The sequence below is a fragment of the Lycium barbarum genome, chromosome 4 (genome assembly GCF_019175385.1).
Source record: "Lycium barbarum isolate Lr01 chromosome 4, ASM1917538v2, whole genome shotgun sequence".
Lineage (NCBI taxonomy): Eukaryota > Viridiplantae > Streptophyta > Magnoliopsida > Solanales > Solanaceae > Lycium > Lycium barbarum.
The window spans coordinates 145,776,454-145,790,527 of NC_083340.1; the positions used below are offsets into that span (position 1 = coordinate 145,776,454).

Sequence of the window (14,074 nt, forward strand, 5' to 3'; positions counted from 1 at the left end):
CTCAAATTGGTAGTCTTTAATTTTTGGCCTTCGCCTAATACCCCGAGGTTTTGGGTTCGAACCCCAGCTCATTAAAAAAAAAAAAAAAAAAAAAAAATTTCGCAAGGCAAAAATTTGGATTCGCAAGACAGAGTTTTGAATGCATAAGGTAGAGTTTGAAACTCTGCCTGCCTGAAGCCTAACTTTGCTACGAAACTCTGCCTTGTGATTTTTTTTTTTTGCTGAGCTGGGGTTCGAACCCCAAACCTCATGGTATTACACGAAGAACAAAAATTAAAGACCACCAATTTGAGGGACAAAAATTAAAGACCAGTGCCTTCGAAGGGAATCGTGCAAATGAACCGAATAGAACTACATTAAGCTGTATTCCAGATTTTAAGCCTAGCCCAATGTATCCATAAATTAAGGCTTTAGGCCCAGCTCATATATCCATTTCAAATTTCCAAAATAGCCCCTTATCCAGATCAAAATTACAACATACCACTAGGGTTTCAATATATTTATTCTCACATAAGCACTTCCATTTTCTCTGTTTCCGTTGCACCTCGCCTCCTGCCTTCAAACCCTAGTAAGATTTCTCTCTCTCTCTAAATGTAGATCTGAAATTTAATTAGTGTTTAATGATGCTTAATGTTTCCAAAGTGTCTAAACTTATAAATATTTAAAAGGTTTCGGCTATACTTTAAATATGTGTCCTAAAAATAGGCTATTTGTGCATTTGTGCCAAACTAATTACTTTAGGCCCAGCTAGGGTTTTAATCCATCCCATATAAATACTTCAATCTTCTCATTTTTCTTGGCACTTCGCCTCCTTTTATCTTAAAAACCCTAGTAAGCTCTCTCTGTCTATAATTATCTTTCATTGTAGATCTTAAAAGTGATTAATTAGTGTTTGATTAAAATGATTTTGTGTGTTTAAATTGCAGGAAAAAGGTAAGTTTTAGTGTAAAAAAAAGGAAGTGAAAATGGTGGAGAAAAGTAAAGGAAGAAAGGAAGAGGTTGTTTCCAGGGAATATACAATTAACCTCCACAAGCGTTTACATGGATGGTAAAAATTTCTTGCTTCCTATATATACATTGTGATGATTGATTTGTTATTTTTGTGCAGTTTTTTTTTTGTTGTTATTAGGATGATGCTTAATGAAGTTCAATGTGTATAGAGGATTTATATATATATATACTGCCTCTGTCCCAATTTATGTGGCGCTTTTCGTTTTTCGAGAGTGAATTTGACTAAACTTTGAAGCTAAATTGGATTATAATAAATTAATATTTTAAGATTTAAATTTATATATTTGAAAACTTGATGAAAAATAGTATAAGTTGCAATATCAATTTGGAGCCTGTTTGGATGGGCTTAAAATAAGCAGCTTATAAGCTGGAAAAAAATAAGTTGGGGTAGGCTAACTTATTTTTTTTTGGCTTATAAGCTGTTTTCAGCTTATAAGCTGTTATATTTAAGCTAAGCCAAATGGGTCCAATTATTTTTTTGAGCTTATTTTATGCACAAAATGGCTTTAAGCTGGCCAGCCAAACACTCAAAAAAGCTGAAAACAGCTTATATAAGCAACTTATAAGCCAATCCAAACGGGCTCTTGGTGAAAAAGACTTCTTGAATTGTTGGTCAAAGTTCATGCAGCTTGAATCTCAGGAAGCGAAAAGTGCTACGTAAATTAGGACAAAGGCAGTAAATTACTTAAGTAGTAGTTTTATTGTAAACTATGGGTTGTTGAACTATCAGGTATTTATCTGAATGGATGACCTGCTCATGCTTTATACTCTGTCAATTAATTTGTTGTTTTTTGTATTGTGTCATGGATTAGATTTTTCTTTGTTTGTTACTACAGCAGGTCTGTGTTTACCAAGAGTAATTTTTTTGTTGATTAGATGAGCTTGAATAGAGTATAACATGTATAAATGATTGATGTCACTGAGCTGAACTGGTTTGGGATGGATGTATATAGGTGATTGACTGATTTATTGATTGATTGAAAAGTGATTTTATTATCAACTATGGATTGTTAGATGTGTATTTGAATTGATGACCTCTGAGTCGAGGTGATGTTCTGTCCTGACTTAGCATAGGTCAGACAACAATTGTTGTTTTCAAGCGTCTAATAATTATTTGTTAGAGTTAGTGGAATCTGTAATTTGTGTTCTGTTGTCTATCAAGTTTGTGGTCGTTGTACCAATTCAACAAACTACTACTGACTAGAAATGCATAGGGAACTGCGAGGTGCTGAGATAGGATATGGTGTGGGATACAGAAATAGGTTGGAAGCTACTAAAGGGTTAATTAAATTGTATTACGCGAATAAGGGCTTAAAAATGTTATCTTGTTGTAGATGGTGGGCATCAGGAATTGATGTGTGTTGTACAATATAATTAATGATACTTTGTGACCTGTTGAATCTCTCCTTGTGTGTCACAACTGTGTTTTGTAGCAATCTTTAGGTTTTCGTAACACAATTTACAGCCTATGACACTCCAGAAATAACATTGATTATAATTTGAATCAATCTATGTGTTTGATTTGTCAAAGTTGATTTTTTTGTGTTAGTGAATGAACAACTGTTCTTTCACTTGCATAGAAATTTTCATGTTATAGCCGTGTGTATTGGTATTTTGATATGCACTGCTATTGTTTGAGTGAAACTCTTCATGTTTTTGAGAAGTGACCTATCAAGTTGTGCTCTACATTAAGTTTTTGTAATGATATTTCTGGCATGATACTCATTTGGGTAGATAACAAATTTTAGATCAATCTCTATTGATTCCTGCCTGTCATTGTTGCATCATGTTCTGGTATTACATCAACATTATCCATCTTTAGGTTTTTGTAAATGCTATTGAGGATATATGCTACTTCATTAATTGAATTCATTATTAAATTAAGAAATGGTCAGAGGAGAACTTTGGTTTTCCTATTTGGCTTTTAACCCTTGTATTCCCTTTCTTGTACATGCTTTAATTTGGTAACTGGATGGTAAGCAAAGTTGTCACTACACCTTTTTGACGTGGCAAAACAGTTGATTGTCGAATCATATGACTGTTAATGTTCGCTAATGTTAGACTGGTATGTTGTTAACAGCACATTCAAGAAGAAGGCCCCAACAGCCATCAAGGAGATCAGGAAGTTCGCACAGAAAGCTATGGGTACAAAGGATGTCAGAGTTGACGTGAAGCTCAACAAGCAGATCTGGAGCAGGGGCATCCGAAGTGTTCCAAGGCGTGTCAGAGTTCGTATTGCTCGCAAGAGGAATGACGATGAGGACGCAAAGGAGGAGCTCTACTCTCTGGTTACTGTTGCTGAGATCCCAGCAGAAGGATTGAAGGGTCTTGGTACCAAGATCATCGAGGATGAAGATTAAACAGTCATTTTTGGTGAAGAATGTTACTTTTATATTTTGGGATCCTTTTTAGTGCTATTAGACTCCGAAGTTTTGTTATGATACTAAGTCATTTCGTGTTTGGAATTCTCACCATGATTTTGTGCTATTCATGTTTTCAATGTCTCTGTATTTCTCATGGATTAGCTCTCTTTAGTCATAATCCTGTTTAGTGGTTTTATGGACCTTAAACCCTGTTTAGTATATTTATTGTTCCAACAATAGTGCAGCTAAATGGACCTTGAACCCTGTTTAGTATTTATATGTTTTCTAAAAGGGTTTTCTCAAATTTGGAACTTTTTTGTTTTTTTCCAAAAACAATGGTAGAGTGAATTAGAAGGACTAGGAGCTGTTCCAAAGCATCATGCCATTCGAACCGTGAAATGATTCAATGGTAACTAGCAATTTCAATATATACAATTGTACTGAGCATCGAATCATACTTAATATCTCGGAACTATAGACACCCAACAAGGCAATGCTTCTAACTTGCTATAATCCGCTAGCATCATATGCATAGCACACTATCTGTAAGAGTCGCATGCTCAGCTAATTATCATGAAACCGCCAAGAGTCATTCCACATATGAGCATCATCCGAGATTAGCATAGTTACATAATCCCAACAAATAAACTCTTCTACCGCGTATTGCATTTCCCGCACTATACTAGTGCTCAATGAAGTGTGTTAACAATCATGAGGTCTAGGTTAAAATCTCAATGATTAGGTCTAGGCTATCTCTGACTGTGGGCAGACTACCTAGCAGTCAATAAGGCGACCTTACGGAGCTGCTATCCCATTCTTTTGTCGCCGACTCTTTTGATCCGCTAGCAAGGCTTTTTACTAAATAAAATAGGATTCCCAATACTGGAAAGTCAAGAATGCAAAAAGGATGAACTACCACAACGACTTGTCTCACAAGGTACGAAGCTTATGAGTTCTTTGTCATATCCTTTGGTTTGAGCAAGACACCAGAAACTTTTTGGGAGAATCGACTTCAGAGGCAAAATCACTAGGTGAACCTATGCTAGCGGAAGGTAGCAGGTAGCCCGTAGAACTAGTCGAGGTACGTGCAATCTAAACTGAACCTACGGTTATTAGAAAAAACTGTTACTGATATGCTATAAAAACTATAAGAACTCGAAGAAAAAATGGGACGTTTAATATCCTTAACAGCTGCATCATTTATTTTGTTTTAGCGATCCCTAACCGAATTGATGGTATAAAAATGGCCCGGCACACATTTCAACAAGGGCGTTTGGTCTAGTGGTATGATTCTCGCTTTGGGTGCGAGAGGTCCCGAGTTCGATTCTCGGAACGCCCCTTGTATTTTTAATATAATTTGTCCCCCTTTTTCCATGACTTGTTTTGTTTCCTGTTTAGTAATCTAGTGTTAGAGGAAAAGAAAAGATTAGATTATGATTATATGAGGGGGATGATTCGTATATTTTCTATTTTACCTTCTGTTTAAAATATTTTAAATGAATACATTTACCTTCTAGCGTTTACCTATATACAAGGAGAAAATTAGTTTTGCATGGTATAATTTAAGCCGTGCTACTTACCTTATAATATGTTTTTTCCAGTAAGAGAACCTTTTAAATTATTAGTATAAGTTGTTCACTGCCGCTAGAAGGTACAAAGTAACAATGGTTGACAGACGAGGGAACAATATTATAAGCTATTCAGTTTGGGGGTAAGTGCGTGCATAATTAATTTCAGTTGCCTGCAGTAAGCATATACTTGGGCAAAAATTTAAACCAAATATTTTTGGTCCTTGCAACTCAATGTTGTCAATTAAGTCAGGTCTTCTTGCCTTCTTGATAGCACTTAGCATTTCAATAGGCTAAATGTTAGTAATATTCACATATTTATTAATGCTAAAATAGTGATTCAAAATAATAGTACTGTTTAATTCGAACAAGAAGACGAAAAATGGAAGAATATGGTGATGGAAGAAACAATAAGAGCACATTAAACCGGATGTGGTGTGATGGATTATGGATGTGATTCCTCCACTCATAACAATTAAAATAACCGAGCAAGTAGTATAGAAGTAAAAGATTTCCATTGTAATTTACAGTCTAGTTAACTAAAAGAACCCCAAAAATGGTTTAGTGAATTGAATGGGAAACTGCTAAGAGAAATAGTTTAAAGAGGAGGTAGAAAAGTGGAACAAAGGGACAACGAGAGCAATTGTTGGCAGTGGCTGGGTGGAGGGTCGAGTTGAGTCATGAGAGAGTGGAAGCATGTTAAGTGTCCCACGTTGATTGAGAGCAAAAGTAAGACCTTAGGATAAGTGGTTAAAACAAACGGATGGGAGATCGACCCGTTCAGATAATTCAGGAGAAAGACTATTGACAGTAGGTAGAGAGATTTTTTCCCCTAAAACACAAAGCTTGAAGGACATGTAGCTTAAAGCTGTTAACAAAAGAAATGCCAAACAAAGGCAAAAACCAGGGAACTCCCAAGTACTAAGGGATACAAATGATGGGAGAAAAGGATTAGCCATATGAACATTAGTTGATAATTTCCTCAAGCATTAGTTAAATCAATATAAGCTACGCTGTACGGACAATAACTACATAACTACATTGTTTACGAATGCATGTTTCTTATTTCTATCGATGGAACCAAGAAGTATGGCGGGTCAGCTACTCCACACATCAACAAAAGGAACACTACCAAAGGCACAGATTGTCATAGGCAGCAGTATAGAAGTATGGCGGGTCAGCTACTCCACACATTGACAAAAGGAACACTAACAAAGGCACAGATTGTCATTGGCAGCAGTATCACTCAAAAGATAAAGCTACGTTTTACAAAGTTCAGTCTAAGCCTCTCCATTGAAGTGGGAATGAAACGAGCGAAGACGAGTAAATTATTGCATCAATTTTAAACATGGAATTCTTAGATCCAAAAACTCTCTTGGGAAAGAAAATGTTGTATGAATTCCCTGTTACTCAACTCATCCTAATAAAAAGAGCGACCTTACAGTTGTTCAATTTGCCCAAACAAATTTTCAGAAACTGTGATCTCAGACATAGTAACCAGTGAATGTAAATCCTCTTCCTACTATCTCACCGGCACAATACCATGCAAAGCACTCCAAGCCGAACAAAGCAGCAATGCCTGCATCTTCAACCTTCAATTCCTTTCTATTCCTCCACATGTGCTTGACAGAGCCGACTTCCTTCCAAAATGACTCATAACGGCCAGGGATGCTGGAAGGAGTTAAAAAGGTTCAGAACCAAGAACAAATGCCACTCATAATTGCTAGTTAGTTATAAATATTTCTAATGTAAAGATCCATACCACTCCTCTTGGCTCCATGGAAGAAAAATGATGATAAAATCTCAGATAGGGGAGGCTCATGGAGGGTAAAATAAAGCAAATCAAATAATGATGTCTTTGGACACCATATTAGGTTGCAATACTGTGGAAGATCAGTTCACATAATAACATTTTATTATAAAGCATAGAATAGCCTATAAAATCTTTAACAAGATAATTTTATGATTATGGCTATAAATAATACTAATATATTTTGTGTTTTTTAACATGAGATTATGACTATGGCTATATTATTTACTCCATCAATCCCAATTTTTGTTGCATATGTTCCTTTTTAGTCTGTTCCAAAAGGAGTGTTATACTTCCTTATTTAGAAGTAACTTGACTTTGAACTTCACATTTTACCGTATATGAGATGATTTATAGCCACACAAAGGTCTAAGGCCGCTTGTATTAAACCACAAGTTTCAAAAGTGCTTCTTTCTTTCAACTCTGTGTCCAGGCAAACACTACTATATAAATTGGGGTGGAGAGAGTGTTTGGTTTGGACATAGACACCAAAAACATTTAATGCACAAATTTTTGCATTCATATCAAATCAAAAGAACAACAAGATGCAGTTCCCGCAAACAAGAAAAAAAAAAAAAGGATCTAGTGTGCATCAGAGGAAACAGACAAATGTGTACCGAATCCATCTCCTGAGGACCAACATTACTCATACTCGATTCATGTGCATACTAAAACGAAAATCAAAGCAGATGGCGGTCTACTCATAGAGAGATTCTTTTCGGACGATGACTAATCCTATAAGCTTATCAACAGATATGAAGCAATTAGGCTGAAGAGAGTATAACCTGGCAAGACGAGTGTAGAGCAACTGCTTGGACAATTCATTGCATTTTTCAACGGTGGGTGGCTCCACTATATACTGTTTGTTCTGCTCCAGCAACTGTTTGTAGTAGGTAGTAGCATGCTTAGAGAGCAACTGTGATGCTTGACCAGCCTTAGATTGCAGTTGCTGAATTTTGGATGCCATCAATCCCAAGAAAGTCCTGGACTCAGCAATAAAGGATATAAAATCAAACATCTAACCAATAAATAGATCAGAATACACCCACCCTAGCACAGTGGCGGGTACGATGGCAACTTGGAGGCAAGCAGGAAGTAGCTGGGAAGGCCACTCCCTTTTGTATTTTTTGGTCATTAATGTGATAAGTAAATACTCCCTCCATCCCAATTTATGTGGCACCATTTGACCAGGCACGGAGTTTAAAAAATACGGGAAGACTATGTTATGTTTACCAAATTGTCCTTACTTTAGTGCCTACTTTTGTTGACTTTTCTTCACATTAAGTACATCTATTAAAGTTAAGTGGGACCAACAAGGGTAAAATAGAGATGGCGCCATTAAATAGTTGCCAAATAAGGAAATCTTACATTCATTTTGGGATGGACTAAAAAGGAAATGGTGCTACATAAATTGGGATGGAGGGAGTAGAAAATAATGAAAGGTTGAGATCCATTAGCGAGGGCCAAAAGTTCTCGTTTGTTTCTTTTAGCTTTTTGGTACAAGGTGAAGATGCCCATTTGTATAGAAGATGGTTAGATTTCTTTGGGGTGGGGGGGTTTTGGATGCACCCCTGCAGCTTTTTTCAATTAAAAAACAACAGTAAATAAAATCTATTACCATTTTATTCCACGGACTTACTAAAATAGGTTACCAATAAAGATCTAGCCTGAATAAGGTTCAAAATATCGCATACGACTTCTCTCAGGAAAAAATAGCAAAGGTAAGCTATTTAGCAATCTAATTCAGGATTGAGGCTTTTGATCAAGTTGTATCAAACTTGACTAGACTAAAAGGCCGTGCTCTTACATGTGTAGACCTCAAAATGACTTTGCATAATCACCTCTATTTCTGTTGTCCATTCTAAATGTTCTAAAAACAGTCTACTGAACCTCAATCCCATCTATATATTTTTTTTCGATAAGGAAAAGAAATTCCCAGAAAAATCAGACAAAACCGGGGATGATACTAAAAACAGACAAGTCCAACATTTTCATCTCACTTAACTGCATATCATCGGCATTCTAATGCACACAAGAAAAAAGAACAGTATTTTTTGTGGTTTCATTGGCAAACAAGAAGTAATTTCTCTCAAAATCCCGCAAAACGAAAGCTTATTTACCTAGTTAGTACCAATTCAGTCTCACAGATCAAGCTGAATAGTGAAAATCATCAGTCATAGCTGAGTCAAACTAATAAACCAAGGGAAAAACCCTTATCATCTCCCACCAAAAGCACAAACTATAAGCTTACCACAAACTCAATCTCTTACACACGTGCCTGAGTTAACAACAGTTTTTTTCGTGGTTTCATTGAAAAAATACAAGTAACTTCTATCAAACCCCGGAAAATGAAAGCTGCATAGCTAGTTCCGATTCTATCTCAGAGATCAAGCTGAACATTCATCAGCCATAGCTGAGTCAAACCAATAAACTAAAACCCTTATCATCTCACACCAAAAGCACAAAATATAAGCCTACTACAAATTCAATCTCTTGTACACATGCCTGAGTTAACAACAGTTCTTTTTCGTGGTTTTATTGACAAAATACAGGTAGTTTCTCTCAAAATCCGGGAAACAAAAGCTGATTTTTTTTCTCCTAGCTAGTGCTGATTCAATCTCACAGAACAAGCTGAACAGTGAACATCATCAGTCATAGCTGAGTCAAACCAATAAACCAAGCTCAAAACATAAACCTACCACAAATTCAATCTCTTATACACATACCTGAGTCAACAACTGTTTTTTTCCATGGTTTTATTGACAAAATACAAGAAATTTCTCTCAAACCCCGCAAAACAAAAGCTGATCTTTTTCTCCTAGCTAGTTCCGAATCAATCTCACAAAACAAGATGAATAGTGAACAATCATCATTCATAGCTGAGTCAAACCAATAAACCAAAAACCTTAGCATCTCCCACCAAAATCACAAAATAAAAGCCTACCACAAATTCAATCTCTTATACACATGCTTGAGTAAACAACACTTTTCCCGTGGTTTCATTGACAAAATACAAATAATTTCTCTCAAACCCCGCCAAACAAAAGCTGATCTTTTTCTTTTAGTTAGTTCCGATAACCGATTCAATCTCACAGATCAAGCTGAAAAAGTACAACCGTACCCGAATCTGGTGTCACTAGTACAAGAACAGACTAAAATAGAATATAAGTCTGGGAATACATAAACTGTCTAAGAATAAAAGAGACAGAAGAATAAGGATAGATAAGCATTCATCAGTCATAGCTGAGTCAAAACCAATAAATCAAAACCCTAATTATCTCCCATCAAAAGCACAAAATATAAACCTATGAGAAATTCAATATCTTATATATAGAGTACACAATTTTTTTGCTAATTTACACTTATAATAAACGAGATCTGACACAAATTGATTAGCAAAAGGTTCAAATCTATCAATCAATCAACTACACCTCAATCTCAAACTTAGTCAAATCGCCTCTACGAATACTCTATATCCATTACACTCTATTCCGGTCAATTTCATTTCAGAACAAAATATCGTACTACAGTAATAAGTAAGAAAAAAGAAGAAGAAGAAGAAGAACAACCCAGTGAAATCCCACAACGTGGGGTCTGGGGAGGGTAGAGTGTACGCAGACCTTACTCCTACCAAGGTAGGACGGCTGTTTCCGAAAGACGCTCGGCTCAATAAAAAAAGCATAAAAAGAGGTCAGATAAGGCTAAGAGATTCGAAGCGATATGGAAATGAAATAACGCAAGCGACACAGATAACATAGGATAATCAAAGCACAGGAAATAACAGATAATAGCAGAAATCAGAGCACAATCTCTTACACACATGACTAAGTATACATTTTTTGCTTATACACTCATAATTAGCTGAGATCTGACACAAATTAACCAGCAAAAGTTCAACTCAATCAATCAATCAATTAAGTACACCTCAATCTCAAACTAGCTAAATCGGCTACGTGAATCTACTTATATCCATTACACTTTATTTATATCAATTTCATTTCATAACAAAATACTGTACTAATAAGAACGCAAAAAAAAAAAAAATCAATCTCTTATACACATGACTAAGTATACATTTTACTGCTAAAATACACTCATAATTAGCGAGATCTGACAGAAATTAATTAGTCAAAAGGTTCATATCAATCAATCAACTACACCTCAATCTCAAACTAGCTAAATCACACAAATCTACTTAATCCATTATACTTTTATTTAGGTCAATTTCATTTCATAACAAAACACTATACTAAAAAAAAAAAAAAAAAAAATTGATTGATTAAGAACACAATAAAATGAAAATGGAAGCTCAAATTTTACCTTTTTTTGTTAAGTGGATGAAATCTAAGATTTTTTTTGCTTCACTCGCCGATAAGATTTTTCTGATAGAGACTTTCGAGAAAATCACGAATAGCAGATTTTTCTAAGCTTCCAACTGAAGTTACGATTATTACAGTTTGCGCCAATAAATTCATAGTAATCAATTTGTGATGCTCTTAGTTTAGTTTTATTTATGCATAATAAATGGGAAAAGGGTCAAAAATACCCCTCTACTTTGAAAAAAGGGCTAAAAATATCCTCCGAACTTATTTTGGGTCAAAAATACCCCTCTCATCCTTAAAGTTTTCAAATCTACCCCTGTCTTGACGGAAATTATCCCCCAAAATAACCCAATTTTTTTTTTAAATCCGCTTCATCATTTAAACCCGACACAACTAAATAATAACCCATAAGATCCCCTTATTCCCACAATTCCCTCAAACTTCAAACCTACATATTGGGGGTATTTTTGACCCAAAATAAGTTCAGAGGATATTTTTAGCCTTTTTTTCAAAGTAGAGGGGTATTTTTGACCCAAAATAAGTTCGGAGGATATTTTTAGCCCTTTTTCCAAAGTAGAGGAGTATTTTTGACCCTTTTCCCTAAATAAATTGGCTCTCACATTTGGCTTCAGCTGTCAAATATGTCCTTCCACTTTGTTAGTTGAACACTTTAACTTATAAAATGATTATCTGAACACTTTTAAAATTTATATGTCACGTTAATATTTGTATTTACATGTTCAATTTTATATAAGTTAAGGTTATGGGCGGAGGAAGGAAGGGCCAAGGGTTCATTTGAACCCAATTCGGTGGAAAATTACACTATTTATACATGGGTAAAATTATTTTTATGTGTATATAGTAGATGTTATCCTTTGACTTCTTCGTGTGTTTATTTTTTCATATTTTGAATCCCGTTATTGAAATACTGGCTCCGCCACTGGTGAAAATGTCTATTTATGTACACCCAAAGTTAAAGGGCATATTTGTCAGCTGATGCCAAATTTGAGGGCTTGTTTACCTATTATGACTTTTATTTATGTTTTATGTTTCCCTCTTTTCTTTCTCCTTTTGCTTTATATATAGTCCTTTGAGACTTGCAACCTTGAGAATAGAAATTGATATTTTCTTTTTCCTCTATGAACTATGTAAAGATTCCTTAAACAAATTGGAGTTCGAGATTTGTTGTCAAATAATTGATTTAAGTTACAAATGTGTTTTCTCATCATAGTTAATTAAATTTGTGCTAGAACTAGATCGGGTATTCAATGCACTTTTTGTGTATATTACATGTCATGTCAACTTGCTCGATTTAGATTCATTAGTAGTTCAATTTGGTTTGCTCACGTTCTATTTGTAAAACTAACAAGTTTTTTTAGTTGAGTTCATATACACTTGAACTTTAACTATATAAAAACATCATACATATGAAATTGTCCGAAGTAAATAAATGTACAAAAAAATTAAAAGCGGACACAAATTAAATGATGGCGCCAAAATCAAATATTTGTGCAGTTCATCTGTTTCATCCCTGTATGCCAGCAAATTTTAGTGGGCTTTGCAATGGTTTCATAGCTCACTTGGAACTGCTCATATATTATTGGCCGGGCCATCAGAACATTTCAATGGTAGTTTAACCCAAACTTTTTTTTTTTGCGGGGATTTTCCTGCAAAGGCACTGGTCTTTAATTTCATTTTTTTTTGGGCGGATTGTTCTTCTTTTGGAGTGGTCTTTAATTTTTGTCCTTCGCTTAAAAAGGTGGCCGAAAATATTCCGAAGTTTTAGGTTCGAATCCCCGCTCAGTCAAAAAAATAATAATTTCGCAAGGCAAAAGCAGGCAAAACTCTCCCTTAAGGTAGAGTTTGCTACCTTATAATGCAGAGTTTGCCTTCAGGCATAAGGCAAAAATCCAAAACTCTGGCTTGCGATTTTTTTTTTTTAGCTTTTGACTAACCGGGGGTTCGAATCCGAAACCCATGAGTTTTTAGGTGAAGGTCAAAAATTAAAGACCAGTAATTTGAGGGGAAAAAAATTAAAAACCACCCCGGAATATGAACAATCGTGCAAATTGCCTTAACCCAAATATCAGAAAGGGCCTTACAAGGGAGATTGATTTATGCAAACATTGCTTTTTTGGCCACTATTTAGATACTATCCTTATTTTAAAAAATTATGTACATACATCTTTTGGGTAATTATCCTTCCGAATAATGTTAGACTCGGGTCTAATATTTATTTATATATTGCTCAATCTTACAAACAAAACATTAGATTATTGTCTAACGTTTAGAATAACGTACAAGATTTTAGACAATAGTCTTAATATTTTGTTATGAGATTTTTAGTCTACTTAAAAGGAATGTGGTCTATAAGGTTCATAATTTATAAAAAAATAAAATAGGATAATTTTGTAAAACTGTCCGGAGAAGAAACAACTGATGAAAATTCACAATACGGAGGAAAAGAACAACGAAAGAGGGAAATTTATCTTTACAAAAATGAGAAATTTTGACAAATAGTCACTTTTACAGCTACCGTTTGAATATAGCTGATTGTTCTCAGTTTATTACGTGCCCATCAATACACACAAAGACTTAATAATACTTTCACTTTTTCATACATACTGCTAGTCAAATTACAAATAAATGATAAAACAGAGGTATTGATATATTCCATAATGAGAAAGGAGGCACACTAGTAAGATGGCCGATCACATAGGGGGGCAAACCAAGAATGTCAACTTTACCCCCCCCCCCCCCCCCCCCCCCCACACACACTCACCCTCAACATATAGAAAGAAAGTCCTTTCTCCTTTTCTAAATCAGGTAAGCTTTGAAGCCGTAGCTTGCTGATTTTTCCATGATCCAATCCACAACAAATCAAATGAAACCTGATGAAAATCTTTGATTAAAAAAAGTGTTCGAAAGAGGATGAAATCTTAATGAACAACGCGAGCCCCTTTATTCTGAATTCTTTAATTTAGAATCCATCAAATTTTG

At 35.1% G+C, this 14,074-nt stretch overlaps 2 protein-coding genes and 1 non-coding gene across 4 annotated transcripts; 2 read left to right on the forward strand and 1 right to left on the reverse strand.

The window, feature by feature from the left end:
- Window positions 1-434: 434 nt before the first annotated feature.
- Window positions 435-3,521, forward strand: LOC132636856 (large ribosomal subunit protein eL31). Of its 2 annotated transcripts, none has more exons than XM_060353900.1 (3): window positions 435-568; window positions 927-1,048; window positions 3,092-3,521. In XM_060353900.1, exons 2-3 carry the CDS (start codon window positions 966-968, stop codon window positions 3,369-3,371), a joined length of 363 nt encoding a protein of 120 aa, XP_060209883.1. In that variant the 5' UTR covers window positions 435-568; window positions 927-965; the 3' UTR covers window positions 3,372-3,521. The 2 variants fall into 2 exon arrangements, with proteins under 2 accessions (XP_060209883.1, XP_060209884.1); XM_060353901.1 differs by lacking the exon at window positions 435-568 and adding an exon at window positions 696-831.
- Window positions 3,522-4,641: 1,120 nt separating this feature from the next.
- On the forward strand, window positions 4,642-4,713 carry TRNAP-UGG (transfer RNA proline (anticodon UGG)). The gene has a single exon. It is a non-coding gene; the product is annotated as a tRNA-Pro (tRNA).
- Window positions 4,714-6,151: 1,438 nt separating this feature from the next.
- Window positions 6,152-11,232, reverse strand: LOC132636857 (uncharacterized). Its single transcript, XM_060353902.1, has 3 exons — window positions 11,073-11,232; window positions 7,538-7,735; window positions 6,152-6,613 (listed from the first exon to the last, which is right to left on the reverse strand). Exons 2-3 carry the CDS (start codon window positions 7,717-7,719, stop codon window positions 6,427-6,429), a joined length of 369 nt encoding a protein of 122 aa, XP_060209885.1. The 5' UTR covers window positions 7,720-7,735; window positions 11,073-11,232; the 3' UTR covers window positions 6,152-6,426.
- Window positions 11,233-14,074: the final 2,842 nt, after the last annotated feature.

Bases quoted from the DNA above. Each gene is read 5' to 3' on its own strand.
- LOC132636856 (XM_060353900.1), top strand. From the start codon at position 966: ATGGTGGAGAAAAGTAAAGGAAGAAAGGAAGAGGTTGTTTCCAGGGAA. The intron at 1,049-3,091 runs GTAAAAATTTCT...TGTTGTTAACAG, and splicing joins CACAAGCGTTTACATGGATG to CACATTCAAGAAGAAGGCCC.
- LOC132636857 (XM_060353902.1), bottom strand. From the start codon at position 7,719: ATGGCATCCAAAATTCAGCAACTGCAATCTAAGGCTGGTCAAGCATCA. The intron at 6,614-7,537 runs GTTATACTCTCT...AACTCCTTCCAG, and splicing joins CTCTACACTCGTCTTGCCAG to CATCCCTGGCCGTTATGAGT.